This window comes from Chanodichthys erythropterus, chromosome 19 (assembly GCF_024489055.1).
Source record: "Chanodichthys erythropterus isolate Z2021 chromosome 19, ASM2448905v1, whole genome shotgun sequence".
Taxonomy (NCBI): domain Eukaryota; kingdom Metazoa; phylum Chordata; class Actinopteri; order Cypriniformes; family Xenocyprididae; genus Chanodichthys; species Chanodichthys erythropterus.
In genome coordinates, this window is record NC_090239.1 from 7660763 (window position 1) to 7682199 (window position 21437).

Below are 21437 nucleotides of genomic sequence, written 5' to 3' on the forward strand. Positions count from 1 at the left end.
TTCTTTATGAGTGAGTCACTCAGTAGCGAAGACTTTTTATATTAAAAAGACAAAATTGTTGTGAACATAGAACAAGACGCAACTGACAAATGCTTTGACTAGCACTGTCAGTCATGGGAAAACCCCTTAACTGTTAAAAGGACAAGATATTACAGTGGACATTTAAACTGATTTTTTATTATGAACATAAGACTGACCTGAAGGAAAATGCTAAATCTGAATGCAGGTAATAAACTCGTTCACCTTATCTCTTTCTCACAATACTTTTCTACATAGTACAGTAAGCTTCAAAGAACAATATCAATTGAGAACATATAGTTTACATGCTAAGAGTGGTTGCTAAGGTGTTGTGTAGTGATACACAGAATCGTTGGGTGAAACGGTCATAGCCATGTTTTATCGTGAATAAAACACAGCTATTGACCAATCAGAATCAAGGACAGGAACGAACCGTTTTATAAATATACACTTAGTTTAGTTTGGTTTAAAGCAGATAGCCAATTGTAAAAGATACAATCCACATTAATAAATGAATGAATAAATAAAATTAAATAAATATAATTTTATTATAATAAATATATTGGCCGTCAAAAGTCGGTGAACATTCATGCTAAATATCACTTGTCAACAGAATATTTTATTCCAGTAATGTTTAAAATTTCATTCCCATCACAGAATGCCATCAAACCCATTTCTGACTGTCATTTGCATGAAGTTTGCATTTCTTAAGCACTCAATCTTCAGTGTAAGCATGCCGCTTAGGTCCCACATAGACAATGAAATAAAAAATGCCCACAATGCTCTGCTCACTATGCACCAGACAGTGGACACATACCAGTAAACGGTGAAGAAGGGTCAGGTTGGCCCCCAGAGTGCTAAAAAATTAAGGCAACCAGTGTCCTTCACCTTTTAATAATACATACTCTGTTTGCTTGAGAATGACAGACTACATCAATACTCAAAAATACACATACTTGGTCAGTCATGCACAGAATGTATGCCAGATTAGGCTGTTTTTCAGCCTTGAGTTGTGTGTGATGATTTCCATGCACATTTTTTAGCTACAAACACAGGCACTAAAGTTCTTAACAACACTTTAGCAATTCACCTGCTAAGTTGAATGATAATGCGGTGTAATTGCACTGTGAAGTGTAAGGTACCTAAACTATCTTCAGCTGTGTTTTCTGCCTATTTCGGATGTGTTTGTGTCATAAACCCATAGCAAATGTATTCTTCATCACTTTAATATGTCTCTGCAGGCTTTATAGAGACATATCCCATGCTCCATATGTGATGGAACTGTCACAGACACTATCTTGAAGATGTCACTGCATTTCCGTCTGCTGTAGTGAGGGATTAGATTTGCTTTCTATAATCATAATGCCATAATTTGCTTAGTGCAGCCAGTCCACTGGAGAGATTTTATTCCAGCTACTGTGGGGAAATGAAAACAGTTCGCCCACACACACTGACGCACACAGACAGACAGAGTCATGTGTTATCAGCTTTTGTAAAGTCTGTCTTTTTTTAGAGAGAGCAAGAGTGTGTATATATGTGTGTGTGTGTGTGTGTGTGTGTGTGTGTGTGTGTGTGTGTGTGTGTGTGTGTGTGTGTGTGTGTGTGTGTGTGTGTGTGTGTGTGTGTGTGTGTCTGGAAAAGTTCAATCAAGCCATCTGGACTATAATTTATTTTCAAGACGTTACCTACTTCGATCCCAGACTTTTTCATGACAATCTATTACAAGGTTCAGTTGTTTTGACTGAATCCTTACAGACGTTCTCCAAAAACCTAGATGAAGTACACATTTTACAGACATAGAAAGAGTGTGTGAGTTTGTGTATGTTTATGCTGCATATTTTCAAGTACAGTGCAGGTGTTCTTGGCATTGTAATTTTTAGATCCTGGTGCTATACATCAACTCCATTACAGAACAGACGTTGTTTAGTTAGAACTTCTGTCTAACACGTGTTCTTGCTGTGTTTTTTAATTCTTTGTCTATGTCCACGCCAGACGGCAGCTGTGTCGTGTCTCGCTGTTGTATTTTTTAAGGCGCTCAAAGGTATTTTACTTTGAAAAATGTGTCTACGTTTCATTTTGTTGTACTTTTTAATGCAAGACTGTGTCCTTTGTGAACAGCCCCTTACTCGTCTGCACCTCCTCAGGCATTGAGGTGAATCCTCGCTCAGTAGACATGCACTTTTAAACTTGCAAAATGTAATACTTCAGAGACAATATAGTTGAATGGGTACAAACACACATTTTTTGTTTGTTTAGTCATATGTTTATATAATGGCACACTTTTTTTTTTTTTTTTTTTTTTTTTTAAATCGAAGCTTCATTAGAGTATAAGAAGCCCATAAGGTCTTGCACAAAGTACTTTTTCACAAATCAAAGCTTTTCTCTGAACAGCAATTTCATATAATTGATTGACTGACTTTTGCTTGGATCCCATGATTTTACCTGCCACTCTTGTAATTCTGTTTAATTTTACTTTATTCACAAATGTAATTCGTCCGAACCACACAGTCATGTTATACTCGTATAAACTCTTTGCAAATTAAACTAGTCTCAATACTCTCAATTAAACTAGTATAAACTTTTTGCAAAACAACCTGACTTGCAGAAAGTTTCCTTAGAAGGAATAACCTCTGATTTGCTTTCTTACAGATAAGATCCACATTATCCGAGAAATTCAATTTACAGTCAATCATAGTTCCCAAACACTTAAAAGTCTTCACAGTTTCAACAGGTTGATCACATAGCATTATTTCTGTTAGGGGCTCTGGGTAATTTAAAATCAATTCTTTTGTCTTGCAACAAAAGAATTGGAACTTGCTTCACACCATTTTTCAAGTTTTAACACCCGCTTTTCATACTCAATTTACACAGTCTTTCGATAAAAGTGCAACAAGTGCCATGTCATCTGCATATTTGTATAATTTATAATTCTCACTCTGCATTCTTATTTCACTTGTATAAACGGAAAACAACAAAGGTGACAGAACACATCCTTGGCGTGTTTCAAAACATAATATTTGATAGTGAAATTGGAAAACAAGACACACTCTGCGACCTACTCAAAACGGTCTTGCGACCCACTTTTTTTATAGATAATATACAAACCCGATTCCAAAAAAGTTGGGACACTGTACAAATTATGAATAAAAACAGAATGCAATGATGTGGAAGTTTCAAATTTCAATATTTTATTCAGAATACAACATAGATGACATATCAAATGTTTAAACTGAGAAAATGTATCATTTTAAGGGGAAAATAAGTTGATTTTAAATTTCATGGCATCAACACATCTCAAAAAAGTTGGGACAAGGCCATGTTTACCACTGTGTGGCATCCCCTCTTCTTTTTATAACAGTCTGCAAACATCTGGGGACTGAGGAGACAAGTTGCTCAAGTTTAGGAATAGGAATGTTGTCCCATTCTTGTCTAATACAGGCTTCTAGTTGCTCAACTGTCTTGGGTCTTCTTTGTCGCATCTTCCTCTTTATGATGCACCAAATGTTTTCTGTGGGTGAAAGATCTGGACTGCAGGCTGGCCATTTCAGTACCCAGATCCTTCTTCTACGCAGCCATGATGTTGTAATTGATGCAGTATGTGGTCTGGCATTGTCATGTTGGAAAATGCAAGGTCTTCCCTGAAAGAGACGACGTCTGGATGGGAGCATTTGTTGTTCTAGAACTTGGATATACCTTTCAGCATTGATGGTGCCTTTCCAGATGTGTAAGCTGCCCATGCCACACACACTCATGCAACCCCATACCATCAGAGATGCAGGCTTCTGAACTGAGCGCTGATAACATCTTGGGTTGTCCTTGTCCTTTTTAGTCCAGATGACATGGTGTCCCAGTTTTCCAAAAAGAACTTCAAATTTTGATTCGTCTGACCACAGAACAGTTTTCCACTTTGCCACAGTCCATTTTAAATGAGCCTTGGCCCATAGAAAATGCCTGCGCTTCTGGATCATGTTTAGATATGGCTTCTTTTTTGACCTATAGAGTTTTGGCCGGCAACGGTGTTCACCGACAATGTTTTCTGGAAGTATTCCTGAGCCTATGTTGTGATTTCCATTACAGCAGCAATCCTGTATGTGATGTAGTGCCGTCTAAGGGCTTGAAGATCCCGGGCATCCAGTATGGTTTTCCGGTCTTGACCCTTACACACAGAGATTGTTCCAGATTCTCTGAATCTTTGGATGATATTATGCACTGTAGATGATGATAACTTCAAACTCTTTGCAGTTTTTCTCTGAGAAACTCCTTTCTGATATTGCTCCACTATTTTTTGCTGCAGCATTGGGGGAATTGGTGATCCTCTGCCCATCTTGACTTCTGAGAGACACTGCTACTCTGAGAGGATCTTTTTATACCCAATCATGTTGCCAGTTGACCTAATAAGTTGCAAATTGGTCCTCCAGCTGTTTCTTATATGTACATTTAAATTTTCCGGCCTCTTATTGCTACCTGTCCCAACTTTTTTGAATGTGTAGCTCTCATGAAATCCAAAATGAGCCAATATTTGGCATGACATTTCAAAATGTCTCACTTTCAACATTTGATATGTTATCTGTATTCTATTGTGAATAAAATATAAGTTTATGAGACTTATAAATTGCTGTATTCCTTTTTTATTCACAATTTGTAAAGTGTCCCACCTTTTTTGGAATCGGGTTTGTATTGCTGATAATAATTTATAGACAGATTTGTTGATAAATAGACAATTCAACCTTTTGAGAAACACTGCGGGTCTGTTAAAACTCAACGGGCTGAGGGGAGGCAAGAGAGAAGCTGCTTCCCGCTGTGACTTCAACCACTGGTGTCGCTGTTGGATATTTCTGCTAAGAAAAAGGCCTCATTTGTCTCCACTTTCATAAGACATCTCACAATACCACACATTTTGCTTAGATTGATAGTTTGCAATCGAAATTCAGAAGTCTCAATATGAATTCCAATATCAAATTATCTGATCTGTTATCCACATTCATTTTGTAGCTCAATACTCGCATTGAAAGTTCTCATTTGTTACTGTTTTCTGCTTCAGAATTTTGGCAGAAACATCTGAGATGAAGTTGATGTTTAAAAAATGGAGAGAGCTCCATTAAGTCATCTGTCCAATGAAAGACCAACCCTTGCTCTAGGTATGCTTGGTGAATGCTGGCCTTGTACTGAGTGTGTCTCTGGGAAGAGGTTAGAGACTGTCATGGCACCACACAGACACAGGCTAAATAAAGACAAACTGCGGTTCAGCCACCAGTGACTCTTTCCAGATGACACAGCGGTTAAAGATGTGTGGGTAACTGGGTCAGAGATGGAGTCTGTAAAAAAATATGCAATCTTAAATGTCGTTGTTCAGTTTTCTAGTATGCATTCAGTATCTAAGCATATTATTATCTAGGATTTTTGGACTTTAAGTGTCCAACTGGCTTCATCCACCTGTCATTCCCTGTTTCTGTGTCTATATGCACACTTTGCCCTCAGGCTACACAGACTATATGAAATATGCATATGTATGTGAATAGAAGACAGGCGGCTGGGAGGATACTGAGAGAAACACATCAGGTACAAAAGAATTCTCTTGTCCTACTCTGGATCTCTCTGTGGTAGAGTGCTGTGGAAATCATGAAGCTGGTTTTCAGATGCACCCTATGCTGTGATTAAAGTGATATTCCAGTGAGATGCTGGGAGCAAGATATTTACATATGAATGCTGTAATTTATTTGTCTTTTTCTAGCTTTTTCCCTGCTCTGAGTTTTTGGAGCACACCCAAGTTTGTTTGGTTTGTGTGAAAGTGGTTTTTGGGGATGAGTTACAGTTCATGTGACTTTGGTACAGACAGATGTAAGTGTTGTGTACATTTTTGGTGTTCAGCCTAAACTTTAAATCCAGTTTATATTGGTTAGGAGTGAATTTAAATGTATTATTTTTCAAAGCACGATACCATGGCTCTGTCACTGATAGTTGTTATAATACAGATGCACTACCATTTTTATGTTATTGGAGTCTCTTATGCTCACCAAGGCTGCCTTTATTTAATATAAAAAAGAGGTAAAAACATTAATATTGTCAACATAGTATTCCAATTTAAAATAACTGTTTTCTAGTTTAATATATTGTGAATTGCCATTTATTCCTTTAATGGCAAAGCTGAATTTCAGCAGCCATTACTCCAAGCTTCAGTGTTGCATGATCCTTTAGAAATCATTCTAATATGTTTATTCAGTGATCAAGAAACATATTATTATTATCATCACAGATGAAAAGGGTTTTGCTGCTGAATATTTTGGTGGAAATCATAATATATATATTTTTGATAATTTATATATAATGATAATAGTATAATATATATTATATAATTTATAGACAGATTCTTTGATAAATAGAAAATTCTTAAGAACAGCATTTATTTGAAATTGTAATATTGTAATCAATTTCTTAAAAAACAAACAAAAAACATACTAACCCAAACTTTTGAATAGTGTAAATAATACAGTTTAACAGCAAATGAGCAGCATACAAATTAAATAAATAAACTGTAAATATTAACAAGTAAATATGTAAATATTTAAATACTATTTAAAATATTTCATTATATTACTTTTATACATTTTATTAGTGTAATTTTAATAACAAAACAGAAGTTGTTATTAAATAGACAAGGCTTGTTGGTAGATTTCTGAAAAGAAACATGTGGAAATCTGCTAAGTGTATTTAAGTTCCTGCCTGTTTCCTATTCATTGTCGGTTATTGTTTGTGTCTAACGTGTTCGTTATCTTTCGGAGTTTGTTATTAAAGTCTTTGCTTCAACATCATCTGCGTTGTGCGCTTTCAACAGCAACCAAGGTGTGACACTGATCTCAAAATAGCCTGTCTCAGCCAATTAACTGACCTATCACTAGGACAAATGCTTCAGTAACACAGTGAAACTGGAGCTGTTACCTGGTTCAGATCCAAAAGTACAATGTGAAAAGTAACCATAGAACTTTAGGTTTGGACCAAGCGTGCCACACGAGTCCTGAAAAGTGAAGTCAAAGAGTCTTGATCACCCCCAGGTGGCTGGATACAGTATAGGTCATAACCCCCCGCCCTCTCAATGTAAGGTAATGTACCTGAGACAAACTAAACTGTCAAATTACACGTCAAATATTTGTTCTTCCAAAGTTGGTTTCTGTCATTTAGGCAGTTTTTATCACGCTGATGTTAAAGTCTTCATTCTTTGAATACGTTTGTTTTAAGTTAGTTATTTGATGCTATAAAAATGCGGGTTTTGATGTCATTATTGACAGCTGAGATTACAGCTTCTCTAAGCAAAGTCGTCACTGGATCTTCAGGAGGAGATTGACGCTTTAACTTTAATTTGTACATTTCCAGAACTTTTTATTTCACACCGTCATAATGTGTTGTTCTCTGTGTTGGACCTTGATATCACGGCTGAACTCATATCACTCATATCACTCAAGCTCCACGTTCACTATGCGCAGACTCGAGACTCAAGATGTCAGCGCCATATTGACACACTGCCGGCTTCAGTTACTACAATAGAAGAGAGTGAAGGTGCTTCATCCATATTTTTTTTTTTTTTTTTTTTTTTTTTGTGGTTTGGACCAAGAAAAATCCTTAGATTCTTTTCTCATGGAAAGCTAAATACAGTTAAATGTGACCTAGAACGTTCTTTCACAAGATGTAATATAAGTCTAAGGTGTCCCCTGAATGTGTCTGTGAAGTTTGAGCTCAAAATACCCCATAGATTTTTTTAAATTAATTTTATTAACTGCCTATTTTGGGGCCTCATTAACTATGCACCTATTCAGCGTGTGGCCCCTTTAAATCCTCGTGCTCCCCGCCCCCGAGCTCTTGACTATAATACAGTGCATAAAGTTCACACAGCTAATATAACCCTCAAATGGATCTTAACCAAATGTTCGTCATGCATACTGCATGCATGCATTAGATCATGTGAGTAGTATTTATTTAGATGTTTACATTTGATTCTGAATGAGTTTGATTGTGTTCCGTGGCTAATGGCTAATGCTACACTGTTGGAGAGATTTATAAAGAATGAAGTTGTGTTTATGAATATACAGACTGCAAGTTTTTAAAAATGAAAATAGCGACGGCTCTTGTCTCTGTGAATACAGTAAGAAACGATGGTAACTTTAACCACATTTAACAGTACATCAGCAACATGCTAACGAAACATTTAGAAAGACAATTTACAGATATCACTAAAAATATCATGATATCATGGATCATGTCAGTTATTATTGCTTACCTAGTCTGATGATTCAGCTGTGGTGCTCCAGACGTTACTACTGGCTTGTCTAATGCTTTGAACATGGGCTGGCATATGCAAATATCGGGGCGTACACCCCAACTGTTACGTAACAGTCGGTGTTATGTTGAGATTCACCTGTTTTTCTGAGGTCTTTTAAACAAATGAGATTTATATAAGAAGGAGGAAACAATGGTGTTTGAGACTCACTATATGTAATTTCCATGTACTGAACTCTTGTTATTCAACTATGCCAAGGTACATTCAATTTTTATTCTACGGCACCTTTAATCTACTTGGCCTGCTTTATTGCATTAGAATATCTGTATATTTGTTTGTGTTTGTAAACACATCACACCTTCAGTTCTCTTTAATGAGTCCGAAGCATAATCACTCATTATGAGAGAGAGAGGGAGTACCAAAGGTGCCCGTACTTTTAATAGAACCACATAGCTTGTGTTTAATTATGGATGTTAACCCCTGGGCAGCGTGTACGCGTATTATGTGTATGTGAGATACTCACTAATGAGTTAAGAAGTGTAATTCTCTGCATGGCGCTTGTGCAGGGTCTTTTGTGACACCAGCCACCAGACCCCTTTTGGCTCCTCGACAACTTGTCGCCAAAACAACTACCGTGGCCCCTTGGGAAACCCCGGCTGACCCCTCTTGCACTTCTGCACACTCACGATAACAAGCACAGGAGAAGCAAAGAGACCATAATTGCAGTGTATCTTCTGACAGCGTACAACCTCCTGTCTCGAACCCCTCCGACAGGCTTTCTTTTAAAAAAAACAAACTCTAGGATTTACAGCTTTTCACCATCTACATCTAACGTCAGCGCCCATTAGGGTAGTTTTTCTCAGAAGACTTGCAGTGGTGATACTTTTTTTCAAAGGCCTCTCTTAAAACTTCGTCTTTCCACCCTCTGACTCTTTCGTGTCTGTCAATTAAGATATGCGTCCCATAAGCCCCTGTACAATTTACACAATTTGGTCCCAGAACACTTGTTACTGGTCTGCTCATGTAAGGTTACAGGAGGGCATAATGCCCTCTTTGCTGCCATTTACTGCATCAGTAATTGAGACTCTATGATCTTATGGTTGTATCTCTGCTCCGCTCTGCCCCTCGGAGGCCCATCAGGGTGTTTGTTAGCTCCATTGACGGATCATTAAGGCTTTTAGTCGACCAGATCATTTGTTCTCTAATGAGAGGGAGAAACGCGAGCCCTGATACTCATCGATGATCAATGTCTTCTGCCTGTTTTAACTGTATCACTCGTTCTCAGTCTCTCTCTCTCTCTTTCTCGGTGTCTGCATCTTTATCTCTCTATCAGAGATAAAAGTGCTGTTCGAAACGCTTGGGAACAATTAGCCTCACCCGTCTAATCAGATCTCTCATGCACGGCTCCTTCCACCTCATTTTCATAAAACTTTGTGAATGTCCCAAACGTGCATCACATTAATGCCCCCTCCTGTTTTTCTTGCCCGTGTCTTCCTCTAGGTATTTAACGCTCTTGTATTTAATACTTTACAGTGGCTGAATCTTAATTTGCATGCCATCCATCCACCATAAATAGATTAGGATTAATGCACCCCAAATCATAGTATGTGTGAAATAGTAGGCCTATCTCAAAGCTCCACAGATGGCGGAATATTTCCAGTGGATTTGCAAAGCATGTGCGCTTTTTTGGCTAATCTGTGTGCGTTTTAAGGGCTAATATGGCCCATTTGGCAGTGAGCTAAGGAAGACAATAAGTTTATGATGGTTCTGACAACTTATTCAGTAAATGTATGAATTTAAAAGTTAAGGCTGCACTTTTTCCCTTTTCAAAAATGTTTTATGCATAAAGAAATGTGTAGTAATACTTAAAGGAACACTCCACTTTTTTTGAAAATAGGCTCATTTTCCAACTCCCCTAAAGGTAAACAGTTGAGTTTTACCGTTTTCGAATCCATTCAGCCGATCTCCGGTTCTGGCGGTACCACTTTTAGCATAGCTTGGCATAGATCATTGAATCTGATTAGACCGTTAGCATTGCGCTTAAAAATGACCAAAGAGTTTTGATATTTTTCCTATTTAAAACTTGACTCTTCTGTAGTTAAATCGTGTACTAAGACCGACAGAAAATAAAAAGTTGTGATTTTCTAGGCTGATATGGCTAGGAACTATACTGTCATTCAGGCGTAATAATCAAGGAACTTTGCTGCCGTATCATGGCTGCAGCAGGCGCAATGATATTACGCAGCGTCTCTCACAAACGTCTCCATGGTTGCAAGGCACGTTCCCTGTGCAAGCAGGGGCTCACGGGCGCTGCGTAATATTATTGCACTGCTGCAGCCATGATACGGCAGCAAAGTTCCTTGATTATTACGCCTGAATGAATGTATAGTTCCTAGCCATATCAGCCTAGAAAATCGCAACTTTTCATTTTCTGTCGGTCTTAGTACACGATTTAACTACAGAAGAGTCAAGTTTTAAATAGGAAAAATATCAAAACTCTTTGGTAATTTTTAAGCGCGATGCTAACGGTCTAATCAGATTCAATGAACTATGCTAAGCTATGCTAAAAGTGGTACCGCCAGAACCGGAGATCGGCTGAATGGATTCGAAAACGGTAAAACTCAACTGTTTAACTCTAGGGGAGTTGGAAAATCAGCCTATTTTCAAAAAAAGTGGAGTGTTCCTTTAAAACTTATAATGTGATATTTAGTAGGGCCAGGCATCAATAGTAGGGTGACCAACCGTCCCGCTTTGCATTGTACCGCACAGCATTTTGACTCCCTGTTGAGAAAATTATTGATTCCATATTGAGAAAATGTCCCGCATTTTCATCAGTCTGTTGGTTTTTAATTATAATATTAAGAAAACGTGCATGCGTTATTTTGACTTTTTTTTTTTTAAGGAAGCATTAAATTTATTATTTTTACAGAGTAGTTTTTCACCTACCAGCGCTTCAACGCAAGTAACATCCCAACAGCCGTTTTTTTAAAATTCTATCCAATGGTTGAAAAGAAAGGAGCAAACACGGTCACTAGTAGGTTGTGACGGCTGTCAATCCAAATGTGGAGCGGAGTTGGACTTGGTCAGAACTGTTTAAAAAATGACCAGATGACCAGACCGGTTTTTGGTGTTCTGTCCCCTGAAATGTCCCTGTTTTATAGCTCGTTCAAACCAACCCGCATATACATTGCAAAAAGCCCGACGAGCATACAGCAGCCTGCTGGAGAAATTGTGTAGCGATCATGTTAACCAACAGAGGGGGCTGTGCAGATACATTTGGTCGCGCGCGCGCGCCGCTACTTCATGACTAACGTGATCTGGATCTGGAACAGAGCAAAGCGCCATTATCGTCAAATATCAAAATAAAAATCAGTTTCAAGGTTAGTAACATATTAACTATCCATACTGTCTGTATGTTTTATAACCGGGCCTCAACAGGGTGCGAGATTGTTTTGCACAATTGTAAACGTCCACATAAGTTCCGTCACAACGCAGCAATTTCCACACACACACACACACACACACACACACACACACACACACACACACACACACACACACACACACACAGTCTTCTAAGTGGTGAAGGTACACTCAGGTACAAAAATCCTAATAATAAAACTAAATCATAATTATTAATGTAATAATAGCCTATAAGGAACCCACAACAATTAAAAACAAAAACATTCAAAAATGTATTGTCCCTGTTTTTTTAAATAGATAATAACATATATTTTGACCACTCGAATAGGAAATGTCACCAGTTTCCATTTCAGAAATCTGGTCACCTTATTAAAAATAGTTATCTGCATGATGCCTGCTGTCTTTAGGGTCAGTGATGTTTAATTTAAATTACATGTAAAAAGACATGTTATGTTATATTGTGATGTAATGGTGTTTTCTGGAAATTACTAAAGAACAAAGTATTTTTATCAGCTGAAAGGCAGAATACAAATGTTGTTATTAAGTTAAGAATTACTTAATCCCACATTGTCTCACATTTTGTTTGTTTGATGGTGGTCACCCTAATCAATACACATCTTATCCAATTCTAGTTCATGTCCATTTTGCTTATATAAAAAAGAAATTGAAGCTATTGCTGCACATGCACAGTACAGGAACCTTAAAATTTGGTAGATTATATATATTATATATATATATTACAAAAATATTACAGCAAAATTTTGATTTGATTTCAATTTTCACTTTAAAGTTGTATATATATATATATATATATATATATATATATATATATATATATATATATATATATATATATATATATATATATATATATATATTTTTTTTTTTTTTTAATATTGTAGAACATTTATTTGTACGTATCTATTTTTGTAGTGTACCCCAAGTTCAACAGGTAACATATTTAATCACCAGTGCATGAAGAACATGAACTAGAAATATGGAAAATGCCACTGTATTCCATTTCTTCTATGCTTTCTTTCTCAATCGAGGAGCTAAAACTTTCTTTAGATTAGTGAAACCAAAGAAATACTGCAAGCCGTCTGCCTAATAGATCACTCTGACAGTTTAATTTTAATGCTTGATTATCATTCAATCTTATAATTGTATTATCCAACCGTTCAGTTAATTTGGTCTATATTTACACCGATGATTAGGATCAGAATCGAAATTGTAGTTGCTGACTCTGCGTGTCGAAAGTAACCAGGCTATCTGTTGAGGTAACTTTCCTGATATTCCTCCTCCTATGGGAATGGGATATCAGCTCCATCTGCTCCCGGCATCTTTCCATTAGATGAACGAGTACTCTTAGATGAGATTGAGTGCATGGACCCACTTTAAATGACTGGACACAACTGTGCTGTGTGTTACAAAATGAGCTTACACATACAGACATGACTAGAATTCAGATGAATGCTTCTGCTCAAGTCTGATGAAATCAAGTCTGCAAGTTAGGCATGGGCTCCCTTTTGCTCCACCAAAAAATATGAATCAAAATATTTTACATGAGGGTGGAACAACCTGTCACTTACATGAGATCACAGCAATAACAAGCAACAACCATTCAATCAATTCCTGATAGACAAAATTAAGTCCCGCCCTACATTTTTGTGGTGTTCAAGTTGGTTTCACTCGGATATATGTCACAATAGGGAAGAAAAGGCTATTGCAAATTCCACTTCCACTGTGCTTAATTATTAGAATTATTTTCTATGTATTATTTATTTTCTTTTTTTTTTTTATTTGAACTCTGCAATTTTGGAACATTGTTCCAAAGACGTTGTAAAAAATTAAAGACGTGAGCGCAACGGTCAAACACGTCCATCTAGTGAACCTATATAGAAATGCAGTGGAAAAGTAGTGCAGTTGAATGGAAAAACGCCTTCTGTGTTCACTGATACAGCCAAAACAGAAAAGAACATTTAGATTGTTTTGTCACGTAGCTGAGTGTGGCAAGCAGGGCGAGGCCAAGAGCTGCGGGAACGGAGTGAGGAAGGATAAAAGGAGTAGCGAGGAAAGTGAAGGAGGAGAGAGGGCCAGGCCTGGGACATTTATGCTGTGTTTTATTATGTTTATATGCAGCAGTTGTCCATGAGGGGCTGCTGCTTTACTTTTGTTTTGTTGTTTGTTTATTTTGTGATCAAAGTTTTACATAGAACGTTCACCGGTTCTCGCCTGCTTCTTCCCTTGAACATTGTTACTCTGAGATATTCTTGTGTTTCCAATAGCTGCTCCAGAGAGGAGATAAACATGGCGGACTGTGTACAGCTCACTCAGGGGTGGAGCTTAGCTAATAGGGCAGATTCTGTCAACTGTCATGGGCGGGGCCTTTTACATTGTGCCGTTTCAATGTGTAGAAAATGCCACTGTTGAGACACTGTTTAGGATTTGTGGGGGATATAAAAAAGGAGTGGGTGGATTTTTACCAGGGTGGTTGTGTACACACTGCTAACACACATTTTTGTTTAATGAATTTTGCACAATAGGTCCCCTTTAAATCTTTAATATGCAAAATGTCTATATTATTTGATCATCTTCCTCCATTTATTTTACTCTACATTCTAGCAATACAGAAAGGTGTAAATATTTCTTATGATATAAATGTTTGAGGTTATGTATATTCATCCTCAAATTCATTGTGGAGTGATTCAGGTTTGCTGAATGGCACACAAGACAGCAGGCCATGTTTGAAATTCTATGTGCAAATATCAGCGGCAGGCAGAGGGCCCGATACAGCAAGGGTCTGTGAGCATTAGCTGGTCATGTTTACCTGCGGCAGGTCAAACAGTGTTTTCCCTCAGAACCGATTCCTTCTTCCTCACATTCTCTCTCTCTTTCTTTGTGTCTCTCTGCAGATGATGTTCCTCCATACTTTAAAACAGAGCCGGTACCGAGTCAGTTGCACCTGGAAAGGAACCGGTTGGTTCTGACCTGTATGGCCGAAGGGAGCTGGCCTTTGGAATTTAAATGGATTCACAACGATACAGAGATCACACGCTTCTCACTGGAGTACAGGTCAGTGAGTGTTTTCATGCCTGTTTAAAAATAACTGATTTGCATTGCAGCAGGGTTTTTTTTTTTTTTTTTTTTTTTTTTTTTTTTTTTGTGAACATGCAAAGTTTTTTTTCACATTATGTATGGCATGTTGTGATGTATCAAAACTAGATCGCTAGAACTGCCTACATTAGAATTGCATTAACCTTAATTTGACAGAAATGTGGATTCTATTTAGCGGCTGCTCTGGCCACTTTATTCCCCTTGCCTTAAATAATGTTATTTTATTTCTAAATATCTCTTATTTTTCTCATTATATTTTATGTGCTGTTTATATATTTATTTTAGTCATTTGTTTACTTATTTTTTTGTAATTGATCTTTTTCACTGTGTTTGTTTTCTACTAAAATGGAGCGTAACTTCAAAGTTTGCTTTTGATGTTTTCTGGTCTTCTAATGTAGAATATCTTAGAACATCTTCAAATATGTGGTTATAGTAATATTAAGATAAATATAAATTATACATTTTTGTTCCGATAGATTCCTGTTGAGAATAAAGTATGAAGAAAATAGTTTTATTTTTATTTTACTTCAAGGGATAGTTCACCCTCATTTCATTCCAAATGTTAATGGGGGGGCATCTTTGTTTTGTTGATACTATGAAAGTCAGTTGAGACCAGTGTTGTGTTGGCCCCCTTTGACTTATATATAGACAAAAAACTGTTGATTTTTATTATATGGATAAAGTCATACAGTTTTGACATGAGGGTGAGTAAATAATGACAGAATTTTCATTTTTAGGTAAGTATATCATTGAGTTTGCACTGTGTAACTGTGTAGAACATGTAGATGTTATTTATTTATTTATTCTAGTCATTTATGTTCTTATTTTTTGATATACTGAAAAATATCCATGTTTGTTTTTGCACTAGAAGTTCTTAATGTAACTTCAAAGTTTGCTTTTGATGTTTTTTTTTGGTCTCTGGCTTTCTAATGTAGAATATCTTGGATTTCAAACCCTTCATATCTGCAGTTGTAGTAGTACTAGAGAAATATAAATGATAAAATACCTATGCAAAGTCAAGTTTTGTACCAATGGATTCCTGTTGAGAATACTGTACAAACCCGATTCCAAAAAAGTTGGGACACTGTACAAATTATGAATAAATACAGAATGCAATGATGTGGAAGTTTCAAATATCAATATTTTATTCAGAATACAACATAGATGACATATCAAATGTTTAAACTGAGAAAATGTATAATTTTAAGGGAAAAATAAGTTGATTTTAAATTTTATGGCATCAACTCATCTCAAAAAAGTTGGGACAAGGCCATGTTTACCACTGTGTGGCATCCCCTCTTCTTTTTATAACAATCTGCAAACATCTGGGGACTGAGGAGACAAGTTGCTCAAGTTTAGGAATAGGAATGTTGTCCCGTTCTTGTCTAATACAGGCTTCTAGTTGCTCAACTGTCTTGGGTCTTCTTTGTCGCATCTTCCTCTTTATGAATGCCAAATGTTTTCTGTGGGTGAAAGATCTGGACTGCAGGCTGGCCATTTCAGTACCCAGATCCTTCTTCTACCCAGCCATGATGTTGTAATTGATGCAGTATGTGGTCTGGCATTGTCATGTTGGAAAATGCAAGGTCTTCCCTGAAAGAGATGACGTCTGGATGGGAGCATATGTTGTTCTAGAACTTGGATATACCTTTCAGCATTGATGGTGCCTTTCCAGATGTGTAAGCTGCCCATTCCACAAGCACTCATGCAACCCCATACCATCAGAGATGCAGGCTTCTGAACTGAGCGCTGATAACAATTTGGGTTGTCCTTGTCCTCTATACTCCGGATGACATGGTGTCCCAGTTTTCCAAAAAGAACTTCAAATTTTGATTCGTCTGACCACAGAACAGTTTTCCACATTGCCACAGTCCATTTTAAATGAGCCTTGGCCCAGAGAAAATGCCTGCGCTTCTAGATCATGTTTAGATATCGCTTCTTTTTTGACCTATAGAGTTTTAGCCGGTGGATTGTGTTCACCGACAATGTTTTCTGGAAGTATTCCTGAGCCCATGTTGTGATTTCCATTACAGCAGCATTCCTGTATGTGATGCAGTGCCGTCTAAGCGCCCGAAGATCATGGGCATCCAGTATGGTTTTCCGGCCTTGACCCTTACACACAGAGATTGTTCCAGATTCTCTGAATCTTTGGATGATATTATGCACTGTGGATGATGATAACTTCAAACTCTTTGCAATTTTTCTCAGAGAAACTCTTTTCTGATATTGCTCCACTATTTTTTGCCGCAGCATTGGGGGTATTGGTGATCCTCTGCCCAATTTGACTTCTGAGAGGCTCTTTTTATACCCAATCATGTTGCCAATTAACCTCATAAGTTGCAAATTGGTCCTCCAGCTGTTCCTTATATGTACATTTAACTTTTCCGGCCTCATATTGCTACCTGTCCCAACTTTTTTGGAATGTGTAGCTCTCATGAAATCCAAAATGGGCCAGTATTTGGCATGACATTTCAGAATGTCTCACTTTCAACATTTGATATGTTATCTATATTCTATTGTGAATAAAATATAAGTTTATGAGATTTGTAAATTATTGCATTCCTTTTTTATTCACAATTTTTACAGTGTCCCAACTTTTTTGGAATCAGGTTTGTAAAAAGAAAATACGGTTTTATTTTCATTTTACTTAAAGGGGTAGTAAACCCTCATGCCTTTGTTTTGTGGAGTTAGTGGTGTCCAGTGTTGTTTTTGTTCTAGGCCCTGTTTCCACCTGGTATTAAGATGCGTTTTGGTCGATCGGTTCAAAAGTGAAAGACGCATAGTCACCTGATAGTGTAATCAGTCTGTTCTGTCCACTTTCAACTACTTCTGGCCTGATTTCTTCGAGGGGGAGGGTCTATGGGCGGGTAAATTTATGTTTTTTTTTTTTATCTTTCGATATAATGGACAAAATAAGCTCACGCGATTGACATATGCACCTGGAGACAACGAAAAACATACAGAGAGCATCAGCTTTCGATAGCTGCAAGACTATGCCGAACTCTGTGAAGAAATCAGGAATGGTGAGAGAACATTGTGCTTGGTATGTTTTTTGTCTTCAAACCAAACTAGGGTCTTCAGCTAACAAAGTTTAAATCCCGTCTGGCTAGTGCACTTTCCATAATGTTTACACAGTAGGTCAGTAGGCAGAGAGTAGGCAGTCTTTAGTGGCTGTTTAAACACATTTGACCACATGACATTACGAAAGCAATCTGGTCGAATGCGTTTACAACTACCTCTAGAAGTGGTCGAAAGTGGACAAGCTCACCCTGTTTACACCTGTATTTAGGGTCATCCACTTGTGATCCAATCGACCAAAATGCATCTTGATACCAGGTGGAAACAGGGTCATAGACAAAAACTTTCATTATATGGACAGAATATTCATTATATTGACTTTCATTATATGGACAGAATAGAATTTTCATTTTTAGGTGAACAATCCCTTTAAGTCAGGGGTTTTGCTCCAACCCTAATACAAACACATCTGAACGAATTAATCAAGGTCTTCAGCATTACTAGAAACCTACAGGCATAAGTTTGATCAAGGTTGGAGTTCAACTCTGCAGCAAAGTGGACCTTGAGGGCCAGAGTTGAGAACCTCTGCCTCAAGTGTAGCATTGACTCGACACAAGTGTAGAACAGAATGGCGCTTTTTTTTTTTTTTTTTTGAAGTGGGCTATTTTGAAGCTATATTTTCATGTCTCATCAAAAAAGTAAAAAAATCTCTGGAAGTTACCAATATGATGAATTTTAGTTTTATTAGGTTATAATCCTTGTAATAGTGATTGTGATTAGAACAGCAGGAATGTGATGAAACATAAATTGTTCCATCTTTACTTTGTAAGGTGAGGATTCAAAGAAACAATTATTGTTGAAAAGCAGGAATTCACTTTTAAAGATGATTGTATCTGCCACCAAATGTGCTCAGGTCATCCAATTCAGACTTTTTTTAATTAACTATCCTCTGAATATAATGTAAACTCTGGAGCTGTGGTGAATAGAGTTTTAATTAAAAAGATAAAACTGGCTGATTAGACTGAGGGACAGGGTGGTGTACAGATGGTGTGCTGGTCACTGCTGTTCTAAGGCTTCCCATCAACTCAATCTCTTCTTATTATCACTAAAATCCAGTTACAGTTGAGCTCTTTCTAGCAATGACTATGTTTATATGCACATGAATATTCAGATTAAAAAGGAAAATTCTGTCATCATTTACTCACCCCTTAAAGACTTTCTTTCTTCTGTGGAACATAAAAATGGGTATTTTAAATAAAGCTCTCAGTGTTAATAGGGATCAATGTTGTTTGGAACATTCGAACAACCCAGCTTTCTTCAAAATATCTTATTCTGTGTTCAATAGAAGAAAGAAAGCCATACAGGTTTGGAATGACATGAGGGTGAGTAAATCATGACAGAATTTTCATTCTTTGGCAAATCCCTGCAAGACATTATGCAAACCATTATCTACATGTGTCCAAACAAAAGTAATAATCAGTGCTTTGAGTCATTACAGAGAGTTGTGAAAAATAAAAACACATTTTTAAAGCAAAACGAAACATGAAGAGAAATGAAAATAAATCAATATACAAATGAATAATAAACTCTTATGGCCATTTTCTATTTAATTTCACTCTGGAGTGCTGTGAAATAATAATTATACTAAATTACTGAGCAGAATTGGTAAATTAATTGGTATCACTTTATTTTAGGGTCTTTTAACTAGTCGCTAATATATTAATAGAACATTGGCTATTTATTAGTACTCATTAAGCACATATTAATGCCTTATTCTGCATGATCATATTCTACATTCTTAATTCTACCCAATACCTAACATTAACAACTAACTTACTAACTATTAATAAGCAGTAAATTAGGAGTTTATTAAGGGAAAAGTCATAGTTAATAGTTTATATGTGTTCCCTAAACTAAAGTGTTACCAATGAAATATAAATAAGAAAAGAAAATGTGAAAAATGTCCCATTTGAACTGGCTATGTGTATCTGCATGCTTAGATGCAATATAAATAGTACACAAAATGAAAATTTGCCTGGTTAGGACACCAGATTATGAAATCAAATACATCTAAAGGTCAAGGAGATAATTTAAGGTCTGTAACATTGATCAGAACCAAGACTTGGAACTGTAATGCATAAAGTAATCCAAATGAAACCCAGTTGTCAGATGATTGTACACTCTTGTGTTTGTGTGGGGTGTCTCCTGTGTCATCTGTGTCCTCCCCTATGACATGTGAAGGCATGTGAAAGCAGGTGGGTCAGCAAAGCCGAATGGTAATTTGGCCATGAATGCTCTTCTATGCAAAGAGAGAGAGTGATGAATCGTCATTTAAAAGCATCCCAGCTCTCAATGACCTTTCCTTTCCAAGCCCCCTGACACACACAAGTATATGTGTGTGTGTGTGTGTGTGTGTGTGTGTGTGTGTGTGTGTGTGGTACACATTGAAGACTTTCCCAAATGAGCTCAATCAATTGTTGTCTGGCAGGAGTGTGGTCCTCTAATGCCAGCTCAGCTGACTCTGCTACTGTGGCGCTAATGACATCAGCCTGCCTGGGCATCCGATGAGCTCAGGCATATTCTGTGTCTGTTTAACACTACCACTTTGCAGGATTAAATGCAGAATTTACATGTTATTGTGTTATTTTTAAATAGTGTTAAAATAATTTCTCCTACATCAGCTTAAAATGCAGAGAAAGTTAAGTAGGTAATTTGTAGATTCTCCTGAAAAAGCTTTTTTCTTTCAGCATCCTGACCTTGTGTTTTGTCTCATTTTTGTCTAATTAGATAGATTGGTTTATTATTTATTTTTTCAAATTATTATTATTTTAATAATTCATCCAATTATGTACACAACCATTCAAAAGTTCAAAAAGAAATTAATACTTTTATTCAGAAAGGATGCATTCAACTGATAAAACATGATAGTAAAGACATTTATAATGTTACAAAAGACTTTGTTTAAATGCTGTTGTTTTGAATTCCATTCATCAAAGACTCCTGAAAAAAATCTGTCGCAGTTTCCACAAAAATATTAAGCAGTACAACCGTTTTCATCATTGATAGTAATAAGAAATGTTAGAAAAAACATATTAGAATGATTTTTGAAGGATCATATGACACTGAAGACTGGAGTAATGATGCTGAAAATTCAGCTTTGCCAACACAGGAAAAAAAATACACTTTAATATATAGAAAACAGTTCTTTGTAATAATATTTCACTTTACTGTTTCACTGTGTTTTTTTATCAAGTAAATTCAGCCTCGGTGAGCATGAGATATAAAACATCATAGCGACTCCAAACTTTTGAGCGGTAGTGTAAAATAAGTAATTGTCTTATTAGTCAACCTGCTATTTCAATGTTTTATATTACTTTGTTTTATATTCCTTTGTGATTTTGTGAAGAAAATATCAAAATTTAGGACATTATACACCAACAGTCTTGTCTCTTTAATAATTCCCGCCACTCAGATCATAATACAAGGACAGCAATAGGTTTGAATGTGCACAGAAGAGTATAATTTTCATTTTTGGGAGAACTTTTTAAAATAAATATTGAATCTATTTAACTGATATTTCTGAAGGCCTTGGCTT

General features: G+C 36.7%; 1 protein-coding gene across 9 annotated transcripts in view; it reads left to right on the forward strand.

Moving 5' to 3' along the window:
* sdk2b (sidekick cell adhesion molecule 2b) overlaps positions 1-21437 on the forward strand; it is a 387802-nt gene that overhangs the window by 241654 nt on the left and 124711 nt on the right. For 8 of the 9 annotated variants that reach the window (XM_067368564.1, XM_067368569.1, XM_067368568.1 and 5 more), the window contains one exon: positions 14623-14782. In XM_067368564.1, the coding sequence (XP_067224665.1) occupies positions 14623-14782 (160 nt within the window). Of the gene's footprint in view, positions 1-14622; positions 14783-21437 lie in introns of those variants that run through there. The other variant, XM_067368572.1, reaches the window with a different exon arrangement.